At 35.6% G+C, this 26,102-nt stretch overlaps 1 protein-coding gene across 2 annotated transcripts in view; it reads right to left on the reverse strand.

Moving 5' to 3' along the window:
* CEP350 (centrosomal protein 350) overlaps positions 1-26,102 on the reverse strand; it is a 151,557-nt gene that overhangs the window by 19,495 nt on the left and 105,960 nt on the right. Inside the window, exons 28-34 of one of the 2 annotated variants that reach the window (XM_049634146.1) lie at positions 22,917-23,039; positions 21,611-21,810; positions 15,821-16,032; positions 12,150-12,294; positions 6,219-6,379; positions 3,037-3,173; positions 340-422 (exon numbers count right to left, since the gene is read on the reverse strand). In XM_049634146.1, the coding sequence (XP_049490103.1) occupies positions 340-422; positions 3,037-3,173; positions 6,219-6,379; positions 12,150-12,294; positions 15,821-16,032; positions 21,611-21,810; positions 22,917-23,039 (1,061 nt within the window). The remainder of the gene's footprint in view (positions 1-339; positions 423-3,036; positions 3,174-6,218; positions 6,380-12,149; positions 12,295-15,820; positions 16,033-21,610; positions 21,811-22,916; positions 23,040-26,102) is intronic. The other variant, XM_049634147.1, reaches the window with a different exon arrangement.

Here is a 26,102-nt window from a genome sequence, read left to right on the forward strand (position 1 = left end):
ATTAAGTTGAAAAATATACATGTATATAACCACTTAACCCTGAGAAATAGTATAGGCTGAAAAAAATATATAATCAGTTATAAAATTTGATTAAGGGAGAATTTAGGGATGCCGATGATACACTCAACCATTTTAGATTAATGTCTTTATGCTTCAGTTTTTAAATTTATATATAACCAATAAATCACTTTTATATAAAAGTAACTTAAAATTTCAATAATTATTATCTCTAAGAAATTCATTTTTTAATCGAAACGCTGTAGAGGCAGAATTATATACGCCCTTGCATAAATTCTTAAGTCAGTGGATACAGCGTCATTATTTTCCCTAGTTACATACCAACATGTTCAGCAATGGACTCCAATGACCCTCTGGCACGCTCTGATTCTGTTAGTGATTTCCAGTTCTTTGCTGTTTCAGATCTGAAACAAAAAAATAAAGAGTAGAAATAAATGTACTGCTGATACTGTAATAACTGGTAACAACAAGCAGTCAACTCTCAGAAAACTACTTCTTCACAGGAGGTATTCCAACCTGTCACTTTCACCAAGCCTGTGTCTGGCCTTCATCACTCTCAGTAGACAATCTTGCCTCTTTTAATGAGAAAAACAGAGGCCATCAGCATGACCTTTCTTACCCTGAGCCTTTCTACCTACAAATGTATCTATATTCATAGCCATCCCAACTGCCTTTCCTTCTGTCTGCAGGACAGAAAGAGGTGTGTCTTTCACACGTATTCAAAGCTGATTGTTTGAACCTCCTGCCGAAAATCTCACACATTGCCTCAGCCTCATTAATGGTACTCTTCAGTCATACGTTCACTTTCCTAGAACCTTCAGTCCTTCAACCTGGAGATTTTTCCCCTTCGCTGATAAGTACGCCATGAGCCTCAAAATTTTACCTCTCAATTCTTCATTCTTCCACCTCCTGGCTGCTGTCCTCTCTTATTCTTTAAGTTAACAGAAAGAGCTACATTCTTCATTTTCTTGCCTTCTCTTTATTTGCTAAGTCATAGTATTTGGCTTCCGCTTCTCTTTATAATGCCTTTAAATGCTATTTTATCATAATTAGTACTTGGCTCCCTTTTATTCTCTCTGAATGTGTATCTTCCTTGGGTGATGTTGCTATATATACGCTTTCAACCACCATCTTTATGCTCCTCATCCCATATATATCTTACACTGACATCTTTCCTGGATAATTCTCCTTAGGTGAACCATGTGCACCTCAAAATTTGTATTCTAAAACCAAAGTCATAAGCTACCCACAAAAGAACATCTGACTTTCCATTCAGGTTAATGGAATGTTGACCCAACCATTTAAGAGAAACCTGGGAGTCATTCTAGATTTCTCTTGTTCCCCTATCTAGCACTTCAGTGAAGTCTACTTCTCAAATATTTTAAGTGTTTTTAAGAATAAATTCTTTTTTTTTTTTTTTTTAAACTAAACTCTATCCCCAATGTGGGGCCTGAACTCACAATCCCAAGATCAAGAGTCACATGTTCTACCAACTGAGCCAGCCAGGCACCCCTGCTTCTTAAATATTTCTAAGTTTATTTCCTATCTCTGTTCTTATTTCCACTGATTATTTGAAGCCTGGTCTAGACTCCTGTTCTCCCTGCTTCCAAGTTTGCTCTTTTCTATTTCTCCTTCATATACTAGTCAGGAAGAGCTCTCTGAACACAAATGTGATTACATCATTCTCTAGTTAAAATCCTCCAAGAGTCTGGTTAATAAAACCATAAAGCAATTCATTAGTGTATTATGTAGAAATCTAAAAATAAAATTTACAGTTTTGTAATATAATGGAAAAATATATATATTACAAAAAAAAAAAAACAAAAAAAAAAACCAAACATATAAAATCTAAGCATAAGAAATCCTAAAAGGAAATACATCTAATTGTTGACATTTGCAATTCTGGGATAGTTCAGTATATGATTTAAACTTTTCTTCTTTTTACTGCTTCCCTCAATATTCTAATTAAAATAATAAACAGTAACTAATACGCAGTGCTAATTGTATGCTAAGCTCTGATCTAAGTTAAGTCTTTTAATTCTCATAACAAGTTAATTAGTTAGGTGTTATTATAGGGATATAAATCCCTATTAAAAAAAATAAGCACAGAGAGATTAAACAACTTGCCCAACAAAGTTAAATAGCTAGCTGGTACTGAAGCCATGATTCAAACTGAGGTAATGAGAAATTAATTATCATGAGTCTCTATTATTTTTGTAACAGACTTAAAAATCCCTAAGTATTTTTTGGGAAAGCCTTCAAAGGCTTCCCATCTTCTGAAAAGTAAAGGAGAAACTATATTATGAATGAGTGAGTACAAGGTTTTCACAATTCAGTTTTTATTTTTCCAGTCTCTTCTAACATTAGCAACATTCTATAATGTTCAGTTTCTGTAACATGCCAAGCTCCCTGCTGCTTTTGGTCATTCATCGACGTCCTTCTCTGAAATGACCCCTATTTCTCAGTCCCACTGACTGCTTACCCCCTGCTCATTGCTCAAAATTCAGTTTAAATATTGCAACCTCACTTTTTTATATACAATCTCCAATGCTGCCTCTCAGCATTCTGTATTTGCACTGACTGGCTGCATAATATTCCATCCCTAGGAAGACCCTTAAGTTACTGGGCTATTCACCTATTTCTGGACATAAAGATATTGCATATTTTCTCAAACTAGGTTTCCAGGAGTGAAATTACAGAGTCAAAAGTTACAGGTTGTTTTTTACTTCTGAAACACTGGCAAACTGCTTTGCAAAAGTCTATTGCTACTAGCAATACTGGAGGATACTATTTTCATTGTGCCCACCAGATTTCAGGATTCAGAATATATTTTTAAACCTGTACCTTATGATAAATTCGATTTGTGATTACATCATACATAACTCTACTCTAGTGAAAGTAAAAATATTGGTTAAAATTAACTTCACAGTTACTTAAAAGATAGCTTCTACTAAAAGTCTTCCCTTAATTCTTTTCTCAAACAAGGCAGAATATAGAGAAGTTATCAAAAATTTCTACCTGTGTAGTGGAAGGGGCTTGATCTTGGGCTTTTCAGAAGCTGAGGAGAGCGTTTTAATTTGAGGCTTGGCTGTTGGTGATGTTTCCAAATCTCGGCTAAGCTCTGCTTCAGTTTTCTTAATGAATTCATCATATGACTAGTTTAGAAAAATCAGAGGAGTCACTATACAGAATTTTTAAAAAAAAACTATTTTAAATTAGAAAATAGTATATTTTATGGTAAAATATTCAAACAGGAAAGAAGATGTAATGTAAAAATCTTTCTCCCAGTATCCATGTCATTCCCCAGAGTGCCATCAACATTTACTTGTAGATCCATCTTGAAACAGACTATGTATAAGCATACATGTGGAACCATAATCCTAATATGAGTTAGAAAATGACAAAGTCTCATTTTACAAAAATTTAATACCTATGAAGCAATCATTTGGGTCCTGCCCCATTAAAAAACTTCTTTAGCTGACTATGTAATTATTCTTTTAAGGGTGTCCTAATACTTCCATGTTATTTTTAAGAAGTTTAGGCATTACGCAGAGTTCAATGGCAGCTTCTTGGGAATACAAATCCTTGGGAATACAAATCCTGAAGAAGGAAGGCTGTGATTAGAGAACATGATAGTTCAGAATTACAAAAAATGTTATCAGCCATTCTATAAACACTAATGTGTAATTCTGATTTGGATGAAATCTAAGGGAAGTCCTTTATCTATTATATTTCTTAGTTTTCTGGGCTAAAATCCCTACTTTTATATCTCTATTTGAGACTATAGCTGTTTTGTTCAACACTGTATATCCAGTACCTACTCAGTGTTTGGCCCCAAACAGGCTGTCAGTCAACATCATAGAATGAATGAATGACCATATGGATGCTACTCAGTTGCCACAGATCCCTAAAACTTGGGCTGAAATCCCTACTTTTACAACTTTCACTATCCATATCCTCTAAATTTTCAATGTTTTGGTAAAGTAACTTCTGGTATTAAACACACACCAAAGCTAGATGGTCTAGCTAGCTAGGTATATATGAGGACTATAACTTCTCAGATCTGAAAGCTATACTTACATGGATGTAGTTGACTTATTACATCTGTGATTAAATAAACTCCCAAAGATTTTTTATATGAAATGCTATATATATTATGTTTTTCTCCATCATATAATTCTAAAACCTAAATACACAACTTTCTTTTGTCTCTAAACCATCTAGTAAAATGTTGAATGAGATGGATCCTATGGCACTTCTCTAGAGACCCTTCTGGCTGGCATATCCATTAATGAAGAATTTTGAGCAATGCTATTCAATCTAATAGTATTTCATTTAATTTTCAATGGCTCTCCATTACCTTACACTAGTGCTTTTAAATTCTGGGTTCCACCCTAGATTATTAATCCCTCTGGGAGGGAGACTGGATATTTGTATTTTTCAAAGAGCTCCCCAGTTAATTCTAACGTGTGGTCACGTTGAAGACTACTGACTTGAAGTCCAAACTCATCTGTCTGATTCCAAGATCCTGAACATGATCTTTATTTTTGAATTTTGTTTCCCACTATTTTCCAACATGAACTTGCCAGTATGGCTATTCTACCTTAAGCACTTCCCTTACTTCTAAACATCTGTGCAAGTTACAGTCCCTGTTCCCATCTCTGTATTGTGTACCTGTGTAAATGTCTATTTTCTCCACATCTGTCAGCAGCCCTGTTTTCTATGTGGAAGATAGGACACAAAATTTAGAATTAGAGATCTATTAAAATCTAGCTTTACCACTTCTGAGTGGTGTGTCCCTGAATAGCATTACTCTCCCTGAAACTCAATTTCCTCATCCGTAAAACTGTAGACAGTAAAGCCACTGTTGCTTGAGGATAAAATGAATACATGTAAAGTCATTAGCTGAATTCTGGCATACAAACAGGCACTTAAATATTTGATGACTAAATTAATAGATGTAGGAGGAATACATATTTGGTGTTACCACAACAAGGACCATTGAAAGGACAGAAATACTGACTAACAGAACCAAAAGATTTTTAACATTTACAGAACCTAGAGTCCTACAATGAAACCAACTGCCTTGAAATTTTGAGATTTCCTATTATTGGAAGTGTTCAGGTAGAAGCTGAATGGTCTTCTCTGGTGATGCCGTGAGAAGGGATTCTTGCGAGGAGCAGGACATTCAGACTGATTCTATGATGAATGTGGCATTTTAGGAACATTAGGCTGGCAGAAGGTATGCAAGTATTAGGGAAGCAACAGAGACAGGGGCATTTAAGAGGCCACGCAGAGAGCAGAGATAAGGGGTCATGAGGCCCCAGTCGGCTCGATAGCAGCTGGAATGGAAAAAGCAAGCAGACTCATAAAAAAAAAAAAAAAAAAGTACCAGTGAGATCTGGTAACCAAAAGGATAAGAGAAAACAGAATGAGGAAATATCAAAACCAGGTTTCCAGCTGGGGTAGAATCAGGGAAGGCTGCTAGAGCATGGGAGAAGTCTAGTTTAGAATTATCACTTCTGAGCCATTCAAATAGGACAATGTGGCATGAAACATCATTCTGCTTAAAAAAAAACAAATTGTTTTTAAAAAGGCAGTAACAGTTTCAATAGCTAGAATTATTTATCTTTTTTTACAGAATTATTCATCTAATGATTCTTTGCTTAAGAGGGAGTGAATTTCAATCTTTCACAGGCCTAATCTTTCTTATTTAAGAAAAAAACCTCTTATTTTAATTTGATTTTGAGAATATTTATTTAATACTTGATGCTATAAGATTTATTTTTTTATTTAATGTTTTATTGATTTTTGAGACAGAGAGAGACAGAGCATGAGCAGGGGAGGGGGAGACAGAGAGAAAGACACAGAATCCAAAGCAGGCTCCAGGCTCCGAGCTGTCAGCACAGAGCCTGATGTGGGGATCGAACTCATGAACCACGAGATCATGACCTGAGCCAAAGTCAGATGCCCAACTGATTGAGCCACCCAGGCACCCCAAGATTTATTATTTTAATATTTAACACCTTAAGCAAGAGTTTGTTTAGATAACCTTGGATTTCTTTTAAAAAGAGGTTAAAATGTGGCACCAAACTAATAATGAAAAATTCTACGCCATTACTTTATTAACAACATTAAAAAAACATTTTAGGCTTCAATATACATTAGCCTTGATACTGAACCCCTTTCCTATGTCTAACCTCTAACTGTTTGATCAGACTGGCTTCTTGGGCTTTCAGTCTTTCCTTCTGCCGTTTTCTCTGTTCCTTCTTCAGCTGGTCCACAACTGATTTTCTTTTCCGCAGCTCATCCTTTAGGGCTCTGATCCTACCTTCAATGTCACTTTGGTCAGATGTTGTTTCTGAAAGGGAAATAAAATCTTTCATTTTAACTTGAGAATGAAGTTAATTTAATAACTACTAATGAAAGCAGCAAGGTGATACTACACTTACAGTCAATCTAACATTTAAAATTAAGGAATTGGAGCTTTTGAAAAAAAATTTATTAGTGATTCGCATCTCTCCTTTCCCTGAAATATAGCGGGCGGTTGGTCCTTCCTACTTATTTTCACTTTCTAATTGTACTATTTGAAACCTCAAATAAATCTTAAGATACCCTATCTTGATGAGATAAACAACCAGAAATTGAGGAACTTTTAAGCTAGTGAAATTTGGGCATTGTGAGGAATTATTTCCTGGTGACAAGAGAAACATATTTATCTTTCCTTCCCCTTAGCTATTAATAGTTTTTAAGTCCTATTAAAATAAAAATGAAACTTTGCCATTTTACACTGACTGTGAATCATCAGTTGATGTCTTAATACCATATAAAAGGAAAGAAATTATAAAGAAATATACTCTGCTATAACCTTTCTTTAGAAGCTCTTAAAATATTTAAAATAGCTAAAATGAAGCTAGTTAAATCTTATTTTCTTCCCAACAGTTCCCTACACATATACACACACGTACAAAGTAGATGTCCAGTCACAGCAAAATCATGAAAAAGACATTTCATTATAATAAGTGTCACATACATGTTATGAAAATACTGTCATTTAAAGATGCTGCTTATTTCACTACACATGGAAATTACGCAGAATAAAAATGATTATTCCTCACACCTCCTCCCCAAATCAAGTAATAATATCATTTCCACACACTAATGTCGAGTGAGACATTTAATAGCCATAGAAATACTATTACAATAGAAATACTATTGTATAAAATCTGAAGACTCAAATGTATGCTACAACATTAAACCATAAATAACCAGGTTTTTTTTTCAGGTACTTCAGATTAAATTGCGTAAGAACTAGTTATGGAACTTATTTAAATGCAAAAGGATTATAGTCTTTTTTAATAGAATGATCCCAATATCTGGATTAGAAATAATGAAATCTAAGTTCCTGTCACTTCTATGTTGCTAACTTTAGGTACCTCAGGAAAGTAATACCCATCTTATACCACTGGTGGCATCATCGTGAGTCCTTAGCAGGGGCAAAGCTCACTATTTATCGATCAACACTCATAAAATAGCATAATAATAAAGGCCATTTTCAACTCTGGATCTGTTACTGGTAATTGGTAAGGTAAGTTTGACCCCTACTGATTTCTAGAATTGATGTGTAGATTAAATAAGGTGTACAAAGCACACAGCACAGCACCTGAACTACTATAAAAGCTCAAAAAATGGTGGTAAGAGTAATACTCATATAAAACAAACACTTTATGCAGCTATATTTTAGGTAACAGATTTTCCAATCTAAAACTAAAAATGCTGGTGGTGAGAAGAGAGCCACTGAGTATCTCCCTTATGTTTTCTTCTAATTGCTGAAGAAAAGAATCAATTGCTTTCAGGGTTAAAAGGTTCTGAGCCCTTTGCAGAGATTCAATTGATGATTCTAGTGTAGTAACTTGGGGTAGGACTGCAGATTGACCTAAAAGTTAAAATCTTTCTAAAATGAAGTATAAACCCATATCTTTGCATCTTCTAAAACTGAGCTTCTTTTAGCTGGATAAGCTTTTATGTGCTTCCAAACCTCAAGACATGGATAAAATTTGAAGACTTTGATAAAATTGTGTGGGGGATCACTATACTCCCATACACTTAGTTTCAACTTTGTCCCCCCTCCCAAAATGATTATTTTAAATTAGTATATACATATTTAATAATTTATTGTCAAGTTAGCTAACATACAGTGTAGTCTTGCCTTCAAATTAATATATTTTAAAAATTGCACATGCCAGCAGTGATTTTTCTTTTCTTTTTTGTAATTTTTTTAATGTTTATTTATTTTTGAGAAAAAGAGCATGAGCAGGGGGAGGGAGACAGAATCTGAAGCAGGCTCTAGGCTCTGAGCTGTCAGCACAGAGCCCGATGCGGGACTCAAACCCACGAACTGTGAGATCATAACCTGAGCCGAAGTCAGACGCTTAACTGACTCAGCCACCCAGGTGCCCCACCAGCAGTGACTTTTCTAATAAAAATATGTATCATCTATGCTTGTGAAGATTTAAAAGTAGTTGATGAGAAACTTGGGAGTTTTTAGATGAAAGACCTTGGGAAATGTTTCTATTTTTAAGTACTAAAGAAGCCAAAAGTGTACAAATGAAAGGTAGAAATTAAATAAATAAAAGTCTATGAGAATGAGTGGGAATACATTATATACCTGCCCAAATATAGTATTACTGCATAACATTCATCATTAGTAACGGGGTGCCTGGGTGGCTCAGTCGGTTAAGCATCTGACTTTGGCTCAAGTCATGATCTCGTGGTTTGTGAGTTAGAGCCCCGCGTGGGGCTCTGTGCTAATAGCTTGGAGCCTGGAGCCTGCTTTGGATTCTACGTCTCCCTATCTCTCTGCGCCTCCCCCACTTGCATGTGCTCGTGCTCGCTCGCTCTCTCTCTAAAATAAACATTTAAAAAAATTCATCATTAGTAACATCTAAAAATCTCTAGAATTTTTTTTTTTTAACCCAAACAACTCACTGAATGAATTTATTGCCTTTATGGAATTATCTCCTACAAGGTTTTTTTGGGTGGTGAGGGAGAGAGGAGGGGGCAGGTAATTGATATTTCAGTTTGTTTAAACTAACGTCAAGACAGAATAACCTGATGGACAGAATGATCTAATAGAAAAAATTAAGTTTCTGAGTATTTCACACAGGCAGCCTCTAATAATTTGGCTGATAAATTCTTTATCACTTGAGAAAGGCTTATATAACTCCACTACGTTAAAACTGACCACTTCCATAAACATTGCATTTAATGATGTCATCATCAATAGGTAGATGGCATGTGGAGTTTAGAAATCTCAGAGCTATTTTTCCAAAACTATTCTCACTTGAGTATGTTTTACCAATAAAACAGTATCTTATTAACATTATTAATCCTTAGTCTGTAACTCATGCAAGGCTGGTTACAATATTATTCCACTGAACAGATGGAAAAGACTATCCAATATGGGAAAGAAAGCTGAAGAAAGTCACCAGTAAGTAGTAGAGCTAAGATATGAATTCATAGGTTTTTTTTTTTTTTTAATTTTTTAATGTTTATTTATTTCTGAGAGAGAGAGACAGAGACAGAGTCGGGGAGGGGCAGAGAGAGAGGGAAACACAGAATCAGAAGCAGGCTCCAGGCTCTGAGCTGTCAGCATAGAGCCCAACGCAGGGCTCGAACTCACAAGCCATGAGATCATGCCCTGAGCCAAAGTCAGACACTTAACCGACTGAGCCACCCAGGCACCCCTAAATCCATGTTTTCAAGTATCAAGTTTATGTCTACTGACATGTTACTACACTGGTAATAACTTTTTGCCAGAGTACCTCAAAGCAAATACATAAAAATAATAATATTCAACAGATAAATATGATATACAACATTCTTCAACTGGCTTGAGCTAGTAATCTCATTTCTAAGAATTTATTCTTACTGAAATATTCCACAAGAAGATGTTCATAACAACTTTACTGGCTGGGAATGCAAGCTGGTGCAGACACTCTGGAAAACACTTCCTCAAAAAACTGAAAACAGAACTACCCTACAACCCAGCAATTGCACTACTAGGCATTTATCCACGGGATACAGGTGTGCTATTTCGAAGGGACACATGCACCCCCATGTTTAGAGCAGCACTATCAACAATAGCCAAAGTATGGAAAGAGCCCAAATGTCCATCGATGGATGAATGGATAAAGGAGATGTGGTATATATATACAATGGAGTATTACTCAGCAATCAAAAAGAATGAAACCTTGCCATTTGCAACTATGTGTATGGAACCAGAGGGTATTATACTAAGTGAAATTAGTCAGTCAGAGAAAGACAAATATCATATGACTTCACTCATATGAAGACTTTAAGAGACAAAACAGATGGGGGCGCCTGGGTGGCTCAGTCGGTTAAGCATCCGACTTCGGCTCAGGTCACGATCTCGCAGTCTGTGGGTTCGAGCCCCGCGTCGGGCTCTGTGCTGACTGCTCAGAGCCTGGAGCCTGTTTCACATTCTGTGTCTCCCTCTCTCCCTGACCCTCCCCTGTTCATGCTCTGTCTCTCTCTGTCTCAAAAAAAATAAATAAACGTTAAAAAAAAAATTAAAAAAAAAAGAGACAAAACAGATGAACATAAGAGAAGGGAAACAAAAATAATATAAAAACAGGGAGGGGGACAAAATAGAAGAGACTCATAAATATGGAGAACAAATTGAGGGTTGCTGGAGGGGTTGTGGGAGGGGGGATGGGCTAAATGGGTAAGGGGCACTAAGGCATCTACTCCTGAAATTATTATTGCACTATATGCTAACTAATTTGGATGTAAATTTAAAAAAATAAAAAATAAAATAAAAAAAAACATTATTGGCAATTTTGACAAAATCTAAATGATCATCACTAGGGAAATATTTAAATAAGTTATGGTATATCTACTCTTTGAAATATTATGCAGTTATTCAAACATAAGGGTGATTTAAAAATATGGGTGTGGGAACCTCCAATGATTTATTATCATTTGAAACACTGAAAACAGGGGGTACAGAATAGGATCAAAGACCAAAAACAGAATAATATTTTTCACTTTTTCTTTATTAAATGTCTACTCTCAAATGAAAACTAAAAATGAGCTCAAAAGGCATACACTCAATATAGTGTTAACCTTCCTTGGAATTCTCATAAACTGAGTGTTGCCTGTATAGATACGCTTCCCAAGATCAGATCTTGTGTACATTGAAGTCTTACAGAACAGAGGCTGTTCATGGTTTCATAATCTAATAGCACAGTTTTATAGCAGAATAGAGACTATAGGAGAATAGACAATGTTCCCCACTGCCATGTGCAGTTGATTCTCTACCTTTCCTCCTTTGAAACTTAGGCTATCCTGCCCTACCTCCTCCTCTCTCTCTCCATGGTCATCATTAATTCATTCAAGAAACATTTAAGGGGCTCCTGGGTGGCTCAGTCGGTTGAGCATCTGACTTTGGCTCAGGTCATGATCTCACAGCTTGTGAGTTCGAGCCCTGCGTCAGGCTCTGTGCTGACGGCTCAGAGCCTGGAGCCCGCTTTGGCTTCTCTGTCTCCCTCTCTCTCTACCCCTAACCCACTCGCATTCTGTCTCTGTCTCTCTCAAAAATGAATAAACATTAAAAAAAAAAAAAAGAAAGAAAGGAGCATTTAATAAATACCTGCCATGTGCAATGCAAAGTACCTGGTAGGTCCTGGTGCCACCAATTATTAACAAATTAGACTCTCCTTTCCAGAAGTCTATATGCTAGTAGGGGAGACCTGCTGGGTAAAGTCTGGTTACAATTTATATGCTGTCTGGTATAAGCTGATGCACAGAGCACTATGGGAACACATAAGCAGTGTCTGGCACATAGAAAAAAATATTCAACAAATGTCTGATGAATAAATGACTTGCCCATTAACAACCCAAGAATATAACAGTTTGTCAATTTTGTGTAATTAGGGAAATAATTAATTATCAATGAAAAGCACTGAATTATGTGATTTACTCTTGGCAAGAAAAAAGCCTTTACAAATGAGAGAAAGGATAACATTACACTAACATATGGACAGACAAAGCTTATTAAAGAGGTATTCAAATATAATACAAAGAAAACTCCTTGTTATTACTCTTACCTGACTGTGTCATAGATAATGACTCATCTGACCAACTAGAACAGTGTTGATGGGACTTGATAGGTAGACGATACTGTCCTCCAGTCCTATGACTTCCTTTGCTAGACTCCTGCTTTGATACTGATGTGCAGCTTTTGGGAGGTGACTGTTCAAACGGAAAACCAAATGGGAAGTGTTTTGTGATACAGTTGTAAAATCCAGTTAGCATTTGAGATACCAAGCAGTTAATAATATATACAAAGAGTGTTAAGTAACTCTATGACATAAAAAGTAAAAACAGTTTACAAATTATACAAAGGATAAATCGACCTCAATTTTTTTTAAGTTATACAAAAAAGTTACAGAGAAGCATGCTTTTTAGAGAGGTTCAAAATAAAGTAGGAGTGGCTATTGTATAAGTGATAGTTACCCTCTTATTCATTTATTTTTTTAATTTAAAAAATTCTAAACACGGGAGTACAGATATCTTTTCGACATAGTGATTTCATTTCCTTCAGAAGACTCCGCCCAGAAGTGGAGTTGCTGGATCATATGGGAATTCTCCATTGACAGATAAATGATAAAGAAAATGTGGTGCATGTGTGCACAAGCGCACATGCATGTGCACGCATGGACGCGCGCGCGCACACGCACACACACACACACGGGAACACACTATTCAGCTGTAAAGAAAGAAGGAAATCCTGCCATTTGCAACATGGATGAACCATGAGGGCATTATGCTAAGGGGAATAAGTTAGACAGAGAAAGATAAATACTGTATGATCTCACTTATGTGTAGAATCTAAAAAAAAAAAAAAAACAAACTCAACTCATAGAAAAAGAGATCAGATTTGTGGTTACCAGACGTGGGGGTTGTGGGGAAATTGGGTGGAGGTGGGAAGGGTACAAACTTCCAGTTATAAAATACGTAAGTCCTAGGGATGTAATGTAAAATGTGATGACTAGAGTTAAACATTGCTGTGTGGTATATGTGAAAGTTGCTAAGGGAGGAGCATAAAAGTTCTTGTTACAAGGGAAAATTTTGTTTAACTTTATGAGATGAGAGATGTTAACCAAACTTATTGTGGCAATCATTTCACAATGTATGTATGCCAACCCATTATGCTATATACTTTAAACTTATACAGTGTTGTGTATCAATTATATCTCAATAAAACTGGAAAAAAAAAACTTTAAAAATACTAAATATGGGGGTGCCTGGGGAGTTCGGTCGGTTGAGCGTCCCAATGCTCATGACCTGATTTCAGCTCAGGTCATGAATCCAGCATCATGGGATTGAGCCCCACATCAGGCTCTGTGCTGAGAGTGGAGCCTGCTTGAGATATTCTCTCTCTCTCTCTCTCTCTCTCTCTCTCTCTCTCTCATTTTCTCTCTCTTTCCTTCTGCCCTTCTCCCTTGCTCACACACTCTCTTTCTCTAAAATAAAATTAAAAAAAAATTTTTTTAAATACTCAAAATGTACTATTTTGAAGAAGGAAGGAAAGAAGGGAGGGAAGGAGGAAGGGAAGAAAACAAAGTGTAAGAAGACTGTCTACAAGAGATTACAAAGGACATCATTTCTATCCTGCCACCAGGAGGAAGTGGGAATATCTAATTTGATTCCTGGTTATCATCACTTCCTGTATCTGTGAATTTGGGCAGGTTTCCTAGCCCACTGAGCTTCAGAGTGGGGCTTAAAACAGTATCTCTAGATTTCTTGTGAGGATAATCCACATAAGGCATTGGCATATTAGCTGGCACTTGGTAAGTAAGCACGAATAAGTATTAGTTTTTTATTATAAAAATCACTAGGGGTGCCTGGGTGGCTCAGTCGATTGGGGGTCCGACTTCAGCTCAGGTCATGGTCTCACAGTTTGTGAGTTCGAGCGCCGCGTCGGGCACTATGCTGACAGCTCAGAGCCTGGACCCTGCCTCAGATTCTGTGTCTCATCCTCTCTCTGTCCCTCCCCTACTCCCACTCTGTCTCTCAATAATAAACGTTAAAAAAAAATTTTTTTTAATAAAAATAAAAATCACTTAAACATTTTTTTAATGTTTATTTTTGAGAGAGAAAGAGAGAGGCCGACCGGGGGAGGGGCAGAGAAAGAGGGAAACACAGAATCTGAAGCAGGCTCCAGGCTCCGAGCTGTCAGCACAGAGCCTGACCCAGGGTCCAAACCCACGAACTGCAAGATCATGACCTGAGCTGAAGTCGGACACTCAACCAACTGAGCCACCCAGGTGCCCCAGTTATAAAAAATCACTTTAAGACACACTAGTTTTATTTCTTTGCCATATTTGCTTGTCAGGAAAAAAACTAATTTTTAGTGTTTGATCAGCCTATTTTGAATGTCAATAACAATGCTAGGTGGGATTTAACCAATTCACAGGAAGTAATATTAAGATTGTGCCAAAAAGCATAGTTTGGTTGTAAATTCCATGCTACGTTTATGTATACAAGCCTATTTTCACATAATAACTAAGAATTTGCTAATATAATTTAATTAGAAGCCTTTTATAATCTAAAAACTCTGCTTTCAAGTATGTGCCCAAGGCATTGGAATATTTTGCTACACAGCACAGAATAGGTTCTTCATTGGATCACTGGATAAAAAATGTTTTCCCCCAAATCTTTCAGGTGCTATAACACACATAAATCTGATTTTTCAATAGAAGAAATGCAATTCATCCTTCACATCCACAGTGAAATGAAGACTCTATCAAAAGATACTCCATTTTGAAATTAAATGGGTTCCTTTTTTTAGACAGAGACTTTAACAAAGTTTATGTTCACTTAATATTTAATAATATTATGCTAATTCCTTTGCAGGCTTTATAAAATCAAATTTAAAAAGAAACAGTTATGTTTCTAAGCTTAAGTTTTTATCAGATAGGTTTTGTTTTTGTTTTTAGTTTTATTTATTTAGTTTGAGAGGGGCGGGGGAGGAGGGGCTGGAGACAGGCAGCGAGAGAATCCCAAGCAGGCTCTGAGCTGTCAGGACAGAGCTCGACGCAGGGCTTGATCCCACAAACTGTGAGATCATGACCTGAGCCAAAATCAAGAGCTGGACACTTAACAGGCTGAGTCACTCAGGCCCCCTCATCAGATAGGTTTTTTTTTTAAATGAAATACAGAATTAAGGACAATGTGGAAAATCTTATTCTAGAAGTGACCATTATTCTAATTCAGAGTCAATAACCATTTCAGATCTGCCTTAAAGAAATGAAACCATTACTTTTATTCTGATTTATGAGTTATAAGGGCAACTATTAACTAAATTATAGAAAAGGCACAATGATATGGTTTAAGATCTTACTGTTTCTATTATAGGTCAGAATACAGATTTTAATAAGCACTTGTATTATCCCTCTATAATTATCTTTAAGTTTAATTTAAATTAAACTTAAATTATCTTTTAAAGATTTTAGAACTTCCTATCCCCTCAATATTAATAGACTTAATAATATATAATTTTACGACTGCCACTAAAACTTAAATTTATTTATTTATTAATCTTTAGGAATCTATGAAAAGCTTTATTCCTGTCCAAATGTCATATGCTGTATGTTACAGGTATGTGCAATAGTCAACACTGTCATTAATTGCAAGAATGTTAACTGTTAATAATATAACTTTCAGAAGACTTTGTTCTAAAGAAGCTTTAAGGAATAAATATACATTAACTTACATGTTTACTAGGAGAGGTAGAAGATTCCAGTTCTTGTGAAAAAACCATTTCTTCAGTAAGTACACTATGATCTGGACTCCCTGACTGCTCCTGAACTATAGACTCGGAGGGTATATATCCAACAGCAGGACTGCCCAATTCTTCTGGAATAGAGCTTTCACTGTGGAGGTGAGAGTAAGAAGGTACTGGAGATTCTGCTTCACTTGCTATTTCTACAAAGAGAGAGTAAAAACAAGAAAAAGACCACAGTCTTGGTCAAAAGAAATTTTCCACAGCTACACTTTACATTTGCTTTTGCATAATTTCACCAATTGCATTTAGATACAATTTTAATCCCACCACTTAAGGAATCACATTACTGTAAAGTCTGTTAGTCTAAGAATTTTGGCTGGCAGCAAACTGAAGAAGAGATCTGTAAACATATAATCAGCAATGACAGTGACTGACAACCTAACTGATTGGGAAGCTACAGAGCAATAACAACTCATATTCTCATATATGAGTGTAAGTTGGTCCAACCACTTTGAAAAACAATGTGGCAATACTTGGAAAAGATGACAATACTCCATTATCTATCAATTCCACTAAGTATACACCCTAGAGAAATCTTGCATATATACAGTAGGAGACATTTACATGGTTTAAAAAACACAAATATCTGCGGATAGTAAAATGAATAAATTGTGGTATATTTAGCCAATAACATGTAACATAGCAACAATAATGAATGAACTAGAGCTGCATGATCGATGGAGATATACAGTGAATTTCATTTAGTGCTTCCAGAATTTTTAGCACTATCTTGTCTCTGGAATTTCCTGTCCGTTATAACCCTTGCTCTTTCCAAGAAAACACATATGTTTGACACTAAACAGAAAAACCTTGACATTATACTTGTATAATTTTAAGAATTTACATTGTTTTCCTTCTTTGTCTTTGTAGGTATAATGTCCCACAAGAATTAGATGATATCATATTTTGCATCAGTCCTGCTAACATTTGATATACTCAATTCTAAAAGTCTCATTTAAGATTCTGGGTCTGAAATCTGCAAAATAAGCTTATTTAACATAAGCAATACCTTGAATAACATGGGTTTGAACTGCACAAGTCCATTTATATGTGCATTTTTAAAAATAAATACAATTCAATTCAATACTATAAATGTATTTTCTCTTCCTTATGATTTTTTAAAACATATTCTTTATCCTATTTTATTATAAGAATAATACGATACTGTAATATATTATGTACTATATAATACATATAACATACATAATACGGGCTAATCAGCTATTTATGTTATCAGTAAGCCTTCTGGTTAGCAGTAAGCTATTGCTAAAGTTTTGGGGGAGTCAAAAGTTATACATGAATTTTTGACTGTGTGTGGGTTGGCATCCCTAATCCCTGTGTTGTTTAAGGGTCAACTCAATTTTTTCTTTTAGGTTACTTTACTTTATTAAACAGTTAAACTATTCATAGGCTGTATTTGATGAGATTAAAATTGCATTAAAATTGCCTTTGTCTTATCACATTTACCCAATTACACTTTTTCCATGATTAAGGAGGCCAACAGTTCTAATAAATTAGAGAGTTGAACAGGAAAAACATTGCTCTAAGACAGCAGTTAAACATTTTGGTCTCAGGACATCTTTATACTCTGAAAAATCATTGAAGACCACAAAAAGCTTTTTCTGTGGTTACAGATATGGTTATATCTATCAATAGTATACTAGAAGTTAAAATGGAAAAAAAATTAAAATATTTAAAAACAGCAATAAATCTACATTTAACATAATGACATTTACTAAATTTTAAAATAACTACATTTTTCCAAAAAAGGCTTAGTTGAAAGGAGAGGAATTGTTTTACATTTTTTAAAATATCTGTAATGTCTGGCTTAACAGAAGGCAGTTGGAATCTCCTATCTGCTTCTGTCTGCAATCTGTGACTATCTGTTGTTTTGGCTGAAGCATATGCAGAAAATCTGGCCTTTCAAAGAATATATGTAATTAGAAAAGGGAAGAGTATTGTAACAGTCTGTACAGATAATCGTGGATATTCTTTTTTGATGCTACACTGAAATTTGACCATTGGTAGTTCCTTGTATTTTAGCTGGAATGTAGAACCTAAAACCCTATCAATAAACTTTTTGTGATGTTACATTAAAATCCTTTGGTCAACTCTGTACTTTAAATGGGTTTTCTACCCATGCATGATTCTCTAAATCATCACTGGTCATTTGGAAAACACTGGTTCACTGAGTTCTGAAGATCTTCCCAATGTTGACACATTTTATCGCGCAATATGAAAAAATGACCCTGATTAGTATCATCACCCATCATATCAGGAAAGTCTTTTAAGTATTGGAAAGCTGTCCAGCTCAAGATGGGGAAAACGGCATTTCTAAAATCCTAAATTTTTGCTTGAAAGGTTAATTTTATCACTGGCAATAAATGTAGCCCCTGTTTTCTCTGAACAAAGTTGCTTCATTTATTTCTGAGAAACTGCCAAATACACAAGTATGAATAACCAGTTTTTTAGACACTTAAGTAAAAATGGTACTCCATGAAAAAAAACGGCTAGTTCAGCTTGCAATTCAAACCACTGCATTATGTGCTTTTCTTCAAAGCCACCACCAACCATCAGCACATGCAAGTGCTTCGTGCATATTTCCTATTTTGTCACACAAAGTATTAAAAAGATATGTACCCAAAGGTTGAGATTCAACAAAATTAGTATTCGTAAGTGCTTATTTCAGGGCATTCTTACATAAAACTGGCATGTTATCGTTAGTACAAAGTGGTGAAGAATACAAGGCTACTAATAACACAGTTTGGTGCCACTGCCTTGATTCATGCTAAGACGTCAGCAATTTTACTCACCCTTATTTTTGCTACATCAGCATAATGTCAACACAGTGAAAAAGGCAAACAACATGATAGTATCATTATAAAAATAATTTTGACCCCACATCCTCTGAAAGGATCTTAGAGACTCCCCTAGAGTTTCCTGGGCCATATTTTATTTATTTATTTATTTTTTTAACGTTTATTTATTTTTGAGACAGAGAGAGACAGAGCATGAACGGGGGAGGGTCAGAGAGAGGGAGACACAGAATCTGAAACAGGCTCCAGGCTCTGAGCCGTCAGCACAGAGCCCGACGCGGGGCTCGAACCCACGGACAGTGAGATCGTGACCTGAGCCGAAGTCGGACGCTTAGCCGACTGAGCCACCCAGGCGCCCCTCCTGGGCCATATTTTAAGAACCACTGCTCTAGGATTCATTTCTGGGAATGGAACCGCTGAATCGTGAGATACGTGTACCTCACTTTTATGATTTTATTGATTATTTTTAATGCCTCTTTTTTTCAACCTGTTTTCCAAACTAGGTTTAACAATTAATACACCAGCAGTTCCATGTTCCACCTACATACCTACGGGCTTGATGGGTATTGTGAATGGGCTGAATGATGGTCCTGGAAAAGATATGTCCATGTCTTAACCCCCTGGACCTGTGAATGCAATTCTTTTTGGAAAAAAGGGTCCTTGCAGATGTAATTAAGGATCTCATGATAGGATCACCCTGAATTATCCAGGTAGGCCCTAAATCCACTGAAAGTTTCCTTATGAGACAAAAGAGGAGCAGACAGGCATGGAGAAGAGTGTGAGACTGGAGTTAGGCAGACAAAAGAGATGCCAACAGCATAACCACAAGCCGGAAGAAGGAAGGGAAGAGCTGTTCCCTGGATCTTTCAGAGGGAGCACAGCACTGCCAACACCTTGCTCCTATACTTCTGGCCCCCGGAAGTGAGAGAATAAAACTTTTTTTTAAGCTACTAAATTTGTGATAATTTGTTCCAGCAGCCCTAGGAAGGGAAGCAGTATTTCTTTATGGTTTTTATGCCCTGATTACCAATACATGTGACATCTTTTCAGATGTTTATTGATGATTTGGAGTTCTTCATTGTGAATTATCTTCTCTTTCCCTTATTTTTAAAATGTGGTTGTCATTTTATTTTTGATTCACAGGAGCTGCTTGCATGTTCTTCTACTATTCCTTTGTCAGTCATATGTGTTGCAAATATCTTTTTTTATTTTGTTGTTTTACTTTCTCTACGGTGTATTAATGAATACAAATTCTTAATTTACTGAAATCAAAGGTATTGGTATTTCCCTTTGTGGTTTTGCTTTGTATAACCTATTAAAGAAATCTCTCCCTCCCCTTGATGTCATATAGATATTCTTTTCTATGGTCTAAAAGTGTCATAATTCTAATTTTCACATTTAAGCCTTTTTTTTTTTTTTTTTAAACCTTCAGCTGGATCTTTCTATATTGTCAATGTAGGGATCCAATTTCATTTTTTCCTGCCCTCCAAATTTAGTGGAGAGTCCCTCCTTCCTTCACTGCTCTGCAAAGTTACCTGTGTCAGAAGTCAACTTTCCACATATGCATGGGTCTTTTTCTGGGCCGTTTCATAGTCTATTTGTGTATCTTTGTACAAATAATCCCGTTTTAATCATTACACTTTTACAAGTTTTGGTATCTGGTAATGTAAGTTCTCCATTTTGTGGTTCGTCTTTAGCAGTGTCTTTGCTTTTTGGTCCTTTGTTCTTTCATACACATTGTAAAACGAGCTTATCAAACCCGAGGAAGAAATCTTGTTGAATTTCTGATTTAAACTGCCTTGAATCTACAAATAAGTTCAGGCAGAATTAACATCTTTAATGACACTGAATCTGTGAGAATGGAAAAGCTTTCTATTTATTTTGGTCTTCTGTAATGTCTCCTAATAACATTCTAAAGTTTTCTCCATAAAGATCTTACATATTTTTTTGTTAAATTTATTCCTAGTACTTCATGTTTTTTTATTTCTATGATAAATGGCATCTCTTTTAAAAATTAATTTTTCTGGGGGCGCCTGAGTGGCTCAGTCAGTGAAGCATCTGACTCTTGATTTCAGCTCAGGTCATGATCTCCCAGTCGTTGGATTGAGCCCTGCATCAGGCTCCGTGCTGAGCGTGGAGCTTCCTTGGGATTCTTTCTCTCCCTTTCTCTCTGCCCCTCCCTCACTTGCATTCTGTCTCTCTCAAAATAAATAAACATTTTTTTAATTAGATTTTTCTAACCAATTTCTGCTGGTCTATAGACGTGTAATTGAATTTTGTTTATGAACTTAGCAACCATGCTAGATTCACTTGTTAAATGCTGGATTTTCTATAATAATAAGTTTTGCTTCTTCCTTTCACTGCTTAGGTGAAATAAAAGCATCTTTATCTTCTTTCCAAATTTAAAGGGAAAGTTTTCTATGTTTTATCACTAACAGCAGTATCTTGTAGTAGGTTTGGTTTTTCATTTTTGTTCATAGATATCCTAGATCACATAAAGAAAGCTCCCTTCTATTGGTACTTTGATCTGAAATTTGTTTTATTAGAAATGCTTTTTGGATTTTATCAAGTACCTTTTCCAAATCCATTCAGATGTCATGTAATTTTTCTCCTTTGATCCGTTTAAGTAATCTGCCCTGTTGATTTTTTAGGATGTGTTAAACCCCACTTGGTCGTGGAATAACCCACTTCCATTTCACAGAATTCACCCATTTCTTCTCAGTTCTCAGATATGTTAGCATAAAGTTATTCACAACAGTCTCATAATTCCAAGGTCTGTGGCATTTGCAGTTATATCGCATTCTTCACATTTAATCATCCACCTTTTTTAAAAATAATGAAGTCAATCTTTCGGTTACATTAGGCTTGGGTTTGCAGAGTGAATGGAGTTAACATTTATTACCTTTCTGTTCTGTTCTCTGGTCCTCAGTTTCTTTCTTCGGAGTTTTAGGTTTTATTAATTCTTTGTCCCAGGCAGCCAAAGCTTGTTTCTCCATTTGACGAATTTCTGCTTCCTCTGCATCCAAACGTCGCTTCCACTCCAGCAGCTCCTCTGCGTGTTGTCGCCGTTGCATTAGTTTCTGCTCTCGCTTTGTCAGAAACCTACGGTCACACCATGAGGGACGATCAGAGAATAAATCTACAGGCAGAAAGCACTTAGAGCTCTATACCACTCACTGCCTTCGCAACAAGCTGCGTAAAAACAACACACTCATACTACTCCTTTGAAAAAGGCTTGAAGTAACAGAAGCTTTGGTGAATCATTCAGAAAAGGAGAGAATTTATGTTTTACTTCTAATTGTTTGGAAAGATTAGCAAAGGAAAAATGGTGGCAAATTCAGAAAAGAAAATCTTCAGAATTTCTGGACAACCAGGACTGATAATCCTGAAATTACATATTCACTTCTCATAGGTGATTCTTTTTCATAACAGATGAAGAACTTATTCTGAAGGCTCAGACCAGAAAACACACAAAACCAAAACAACAAAGACCAAAACAACAACAAAAAACAAATCTCAAAGCCCCCAAACAAGCAAGCAAACAAAAAAACGTGTTCATGTCCCTTTTTGACTTTTATTTTCAAATTCAGTCTGGTTTTATTTCAGGTATCACTCACTATACCCCTCTTTGGTTCCTATTGCCTAAAAGATGCAAAGTCAGGTGATAATTATGGAGAGAACACAGCACCACAGTCAGATGCCTTATGCATATAAACATAACTTTATTTACTTGAGTAAAAGCATGCACCAAATGCCTCAAATTTCTCAATTTAACCTGATCTCTGAAATTCAATAGCTCGATATATCTTAGCTCCAAAGGATTTAGAGAAATTTCTGATTGAGGAAAAGTTATCTGAGTAGTTTAAAAAGCTACTATTAAACTCTCCTCAAATGTAGATGCCACAGCCAAATAAAAGGTGGGCTGCTCATGTTATTGGTGTTAGATCTGTATTGGTAGCTAATCAACAAAAATGCGTTCACACATCCAACGAACACTTAATAAAAAGCACAAAAACTGTCATTCCGCTTCTTGAACAATCAGCATGTCAAATTAATGTGGAAACAAAAAGGTACCATCTATGGGACATTTGACAAGAAGGCTCCAGGCTGTTATGAAAAAAAAGAAAAAGAAAAAAAAGCAAACAAAACAAACAAAAAGAACAGAGCATGCTCTATCAAAGAGTGCACTGAAAAAGGTGCAAAGTTACCTGACCAACTGGTTGTAGATATACAGCTGGAATTTGGGATGAAGGTTGGGAAAACAGACACTGAGAGAGGCCCAGTGGTGAGACGTAAAGACAGAGAAGAAGTAGTGAACAGGAGAGCAGTGTCTACAAAATAAGGAGGAAGATTTTAAAACCAAGGGATCAAGAGGCAGAAGAGTGAGAAAGGGAAAGCATAAGAGCTGAGTGGAGAACTTTTAATATGCTTCCTGAAAACATTATAAGCTACTCCGTCAAAGCAAGTGTTATACTCTGTGTGACATATAAAACATGTGCTATTATAGATCTTACCAGTGATTTCTGAATAAACACGCCTTTCTCCTCAGATGTTGCTTAACCATTACTTATAGTTTCAGGTAAATTTACTTGTTTGTGAGTAAAGTACGGTGTGGAGCTAAGTAAGTTTTCCCATAAGCTTTAACACAGAGTACAACAACTATGGCTGTGAACCTGGTACATCAGCAATTATACAAACATATGTAACCCTGAGCAAATGATTTTTGTATCTGTACCTTGTCATCTATTTTAAGATTAAAATTAAATAAATAAAAACCACTGCATTTGCCTTATTTGACCTTACCATCATGATCTAGCTTGAAAATAATTTGGAAATTAAATTTATAGTAAAAATGTCTTATTCACCTCTCCCACATAAAACTTACTGCTCACAGGACCCACTGGAGGTATCGTGCTTTATATTTAACAAAGGCCCACTTTAATAAGATTGAAATACCATATCCATTCTATAAAATGAGGATGCATAATTAAGAATAACGTAAGCTTGTTGCAATAAATACTCCCAGCAGCAAAAAATAAATAAAAAATAAATCATGCTGTGGACAGCTCAATCATAAGGTTAAAGGTAAGAAGAAAATTTCATGTGTTAGAGTTATAAAAGTAGAAAAAACCCACTAGTTTCTCTTCTTTACTATTTAAATAGTAAATAAATCATATATATATATATATATATATATACACATATATATATATTCGAAAGGATAACTAAGTCTAGTAATAGTTTGAAAGGTTAATTCTCTTTGACAGAGCATGCTCCTGTTCACATGCACACAACAATAACCTGTAGATCAAGGCAACGCTTTTTGCCTTGGAAGGGCAAGGAATAATATCAGTATGTCACAGAAGTGAGAAAATCTAGGTATAAATCCAGCCACTCATTTGGATTTTAAAAGTATGTAGAATCTTGCTTACACATGTATCTTTAGATAACAGACTATTTCAATGTCTGTTTCCCCACATACAACTTAATATTTCTCCTCCCCTTCATATACTTATATATATATATATATACACACACACATACATACACATTCGTATCTGGATTGCCTGGATTTTCTGCACTGAAGTTCGAGGAAAAACAATTTTGTCAAATTTTAGTAAGACACTGCAATCTTCCTTGCCATTCTTTATGAATGTATAATAAACTTATTTTGATGCTAATTATCAAAATATGGAAAAACAAATTACTCAGCAAATGGTCCAAAAACTCTATTCATAATATTCAAATATCACCCACCCTCTTAAGTACATAACTGCTAAATGCATGCATGACCTAGTATAAAAAGTAGAATGATATTGAAACATGTAAAATAAACTGTAAAAAAGATACAATTTAAATCTGTCTAGCCCAATATAGAGAATAATAATTTTCTCTATTAGAACAAGTACTGACCATTTATTTTTCATTTATAAGGATTAAGCATATTCAAAAGCTCTAAGTTGGGAATGAACAACAAAAAAAATAGCTAATAGAAAAAGAGAAGAAAATAGTTTAAGATACAGTATGAGAAAAGTTTAACTTAAAGTTAAAACTTCTTCCCAGAAACATATGTTCTTGATTTAATATATGTGTATTCTAGAAGTAGTGTCCTTTACAAGTTAAATAAAATAAAGTTGAAATAAAAAAGGCAGTACTTCACACTACAGTTAACAATCCTCCAAGATGCTGCACAAATAAGAAAGAAATTTGTAAATGATGGAGACATAAATGCCTACTAATAGAAAATGCTGCTAATATGCGTTATGGTTGGTGTCAAGGCATCCCGCAGCAAGAATGCTTAACAGAACACTGGACTGGGGACAATTAGATACAAAATAGATTTAATCTAGTATGCAAATAATTATGTTCTTATTTAATCTTAAGAAATTCATGAGTTATTAGTTCTCTTTTAAAGTCACACTTTCACACTCTGAACTCTACACATATACAGATAAACAGCCACTGAGCACTCTTCCAATTTAAACAAATCCTATTTATTTAGAAGGGTCAATTTCTACGGAGATAACTCTAAGTCATCACTGTAGTTTTTCTTTTTTTTTAAGCTAGGAGGTTGAAAGCAGATATGCTAACTTAATTCAACGTGAACTCTGGCTGGCTGGCATCCAGAAAGCAGGGTCTGAGTTCTAGTCCTGCCACTATGCAACGTGTGAGATGTGGGATGAATCACTTATGTCCATGGCCTCAATTTCTTCCTGTGAAACCAAAGGACTATACTAGATGACGTCCCTAAGAGACCTTTTAGTTCCAGCAGTTTCCAACTCTTTCTCCAAGTACCTCCTCACATTTTTTTAAATACCTCAACATACTGCTACCTCAACATACTGCTAGATCATGTGACATAAATGAGAAGCTTTTTTCCCACTGAGCTAATATAATTGTAGATTATGTTCCAACAGATTATAAAACCATGCTATAATTTGAAAGAGTAAAATTATGATGTAAATTTTAAATGAAATTTTGAGTTGTAAAATCATTTGACTCCAAAAAATATTAAAAAAAAAAAACACAAAAATCTAATACTTTAAATCATTTTAAAATTGTTTCTGGACCAAAAATTAATTCTATATTGTAAATAAGTAAAAATGAAACACAGTGTTTTAAATTTTAAAATGAATTAATTCTTCTAGTCTTTAAGCATTTTTTTTTAATTTTTTATTTTTTTTTAAACATTTATTTATTTTTGAGACAGAGAGAGACAGAGCATGAACGGGGGAGGGGCAGAGAGAGAGGGAGACACAGAATGGGAAGCAGGCTCCAGGCTCTGAGCTGTCAGCCCAGAGCCTGACGCAGGGCTCGAACTCACGGACCGCAAGATCATGACCTGAATTGAAGTCGGACGCTTAACCGACTGAGCCACCCAGGCGCCCCTTTTT

The sequence above is a fragment of the Panthera uncia genome, chromosome F1 (genome assembly GCF_023721935.1).
Source record: "Panthera uncia isolate 11264 chromosome F1, Puncia_PCG_1.0, whole genome shotgun sequence".
NCBI lineage: Eukaryota > Metazoa > Chordata > Mammalia > Carnivora > Felidae > Panthera > Panthera uncia.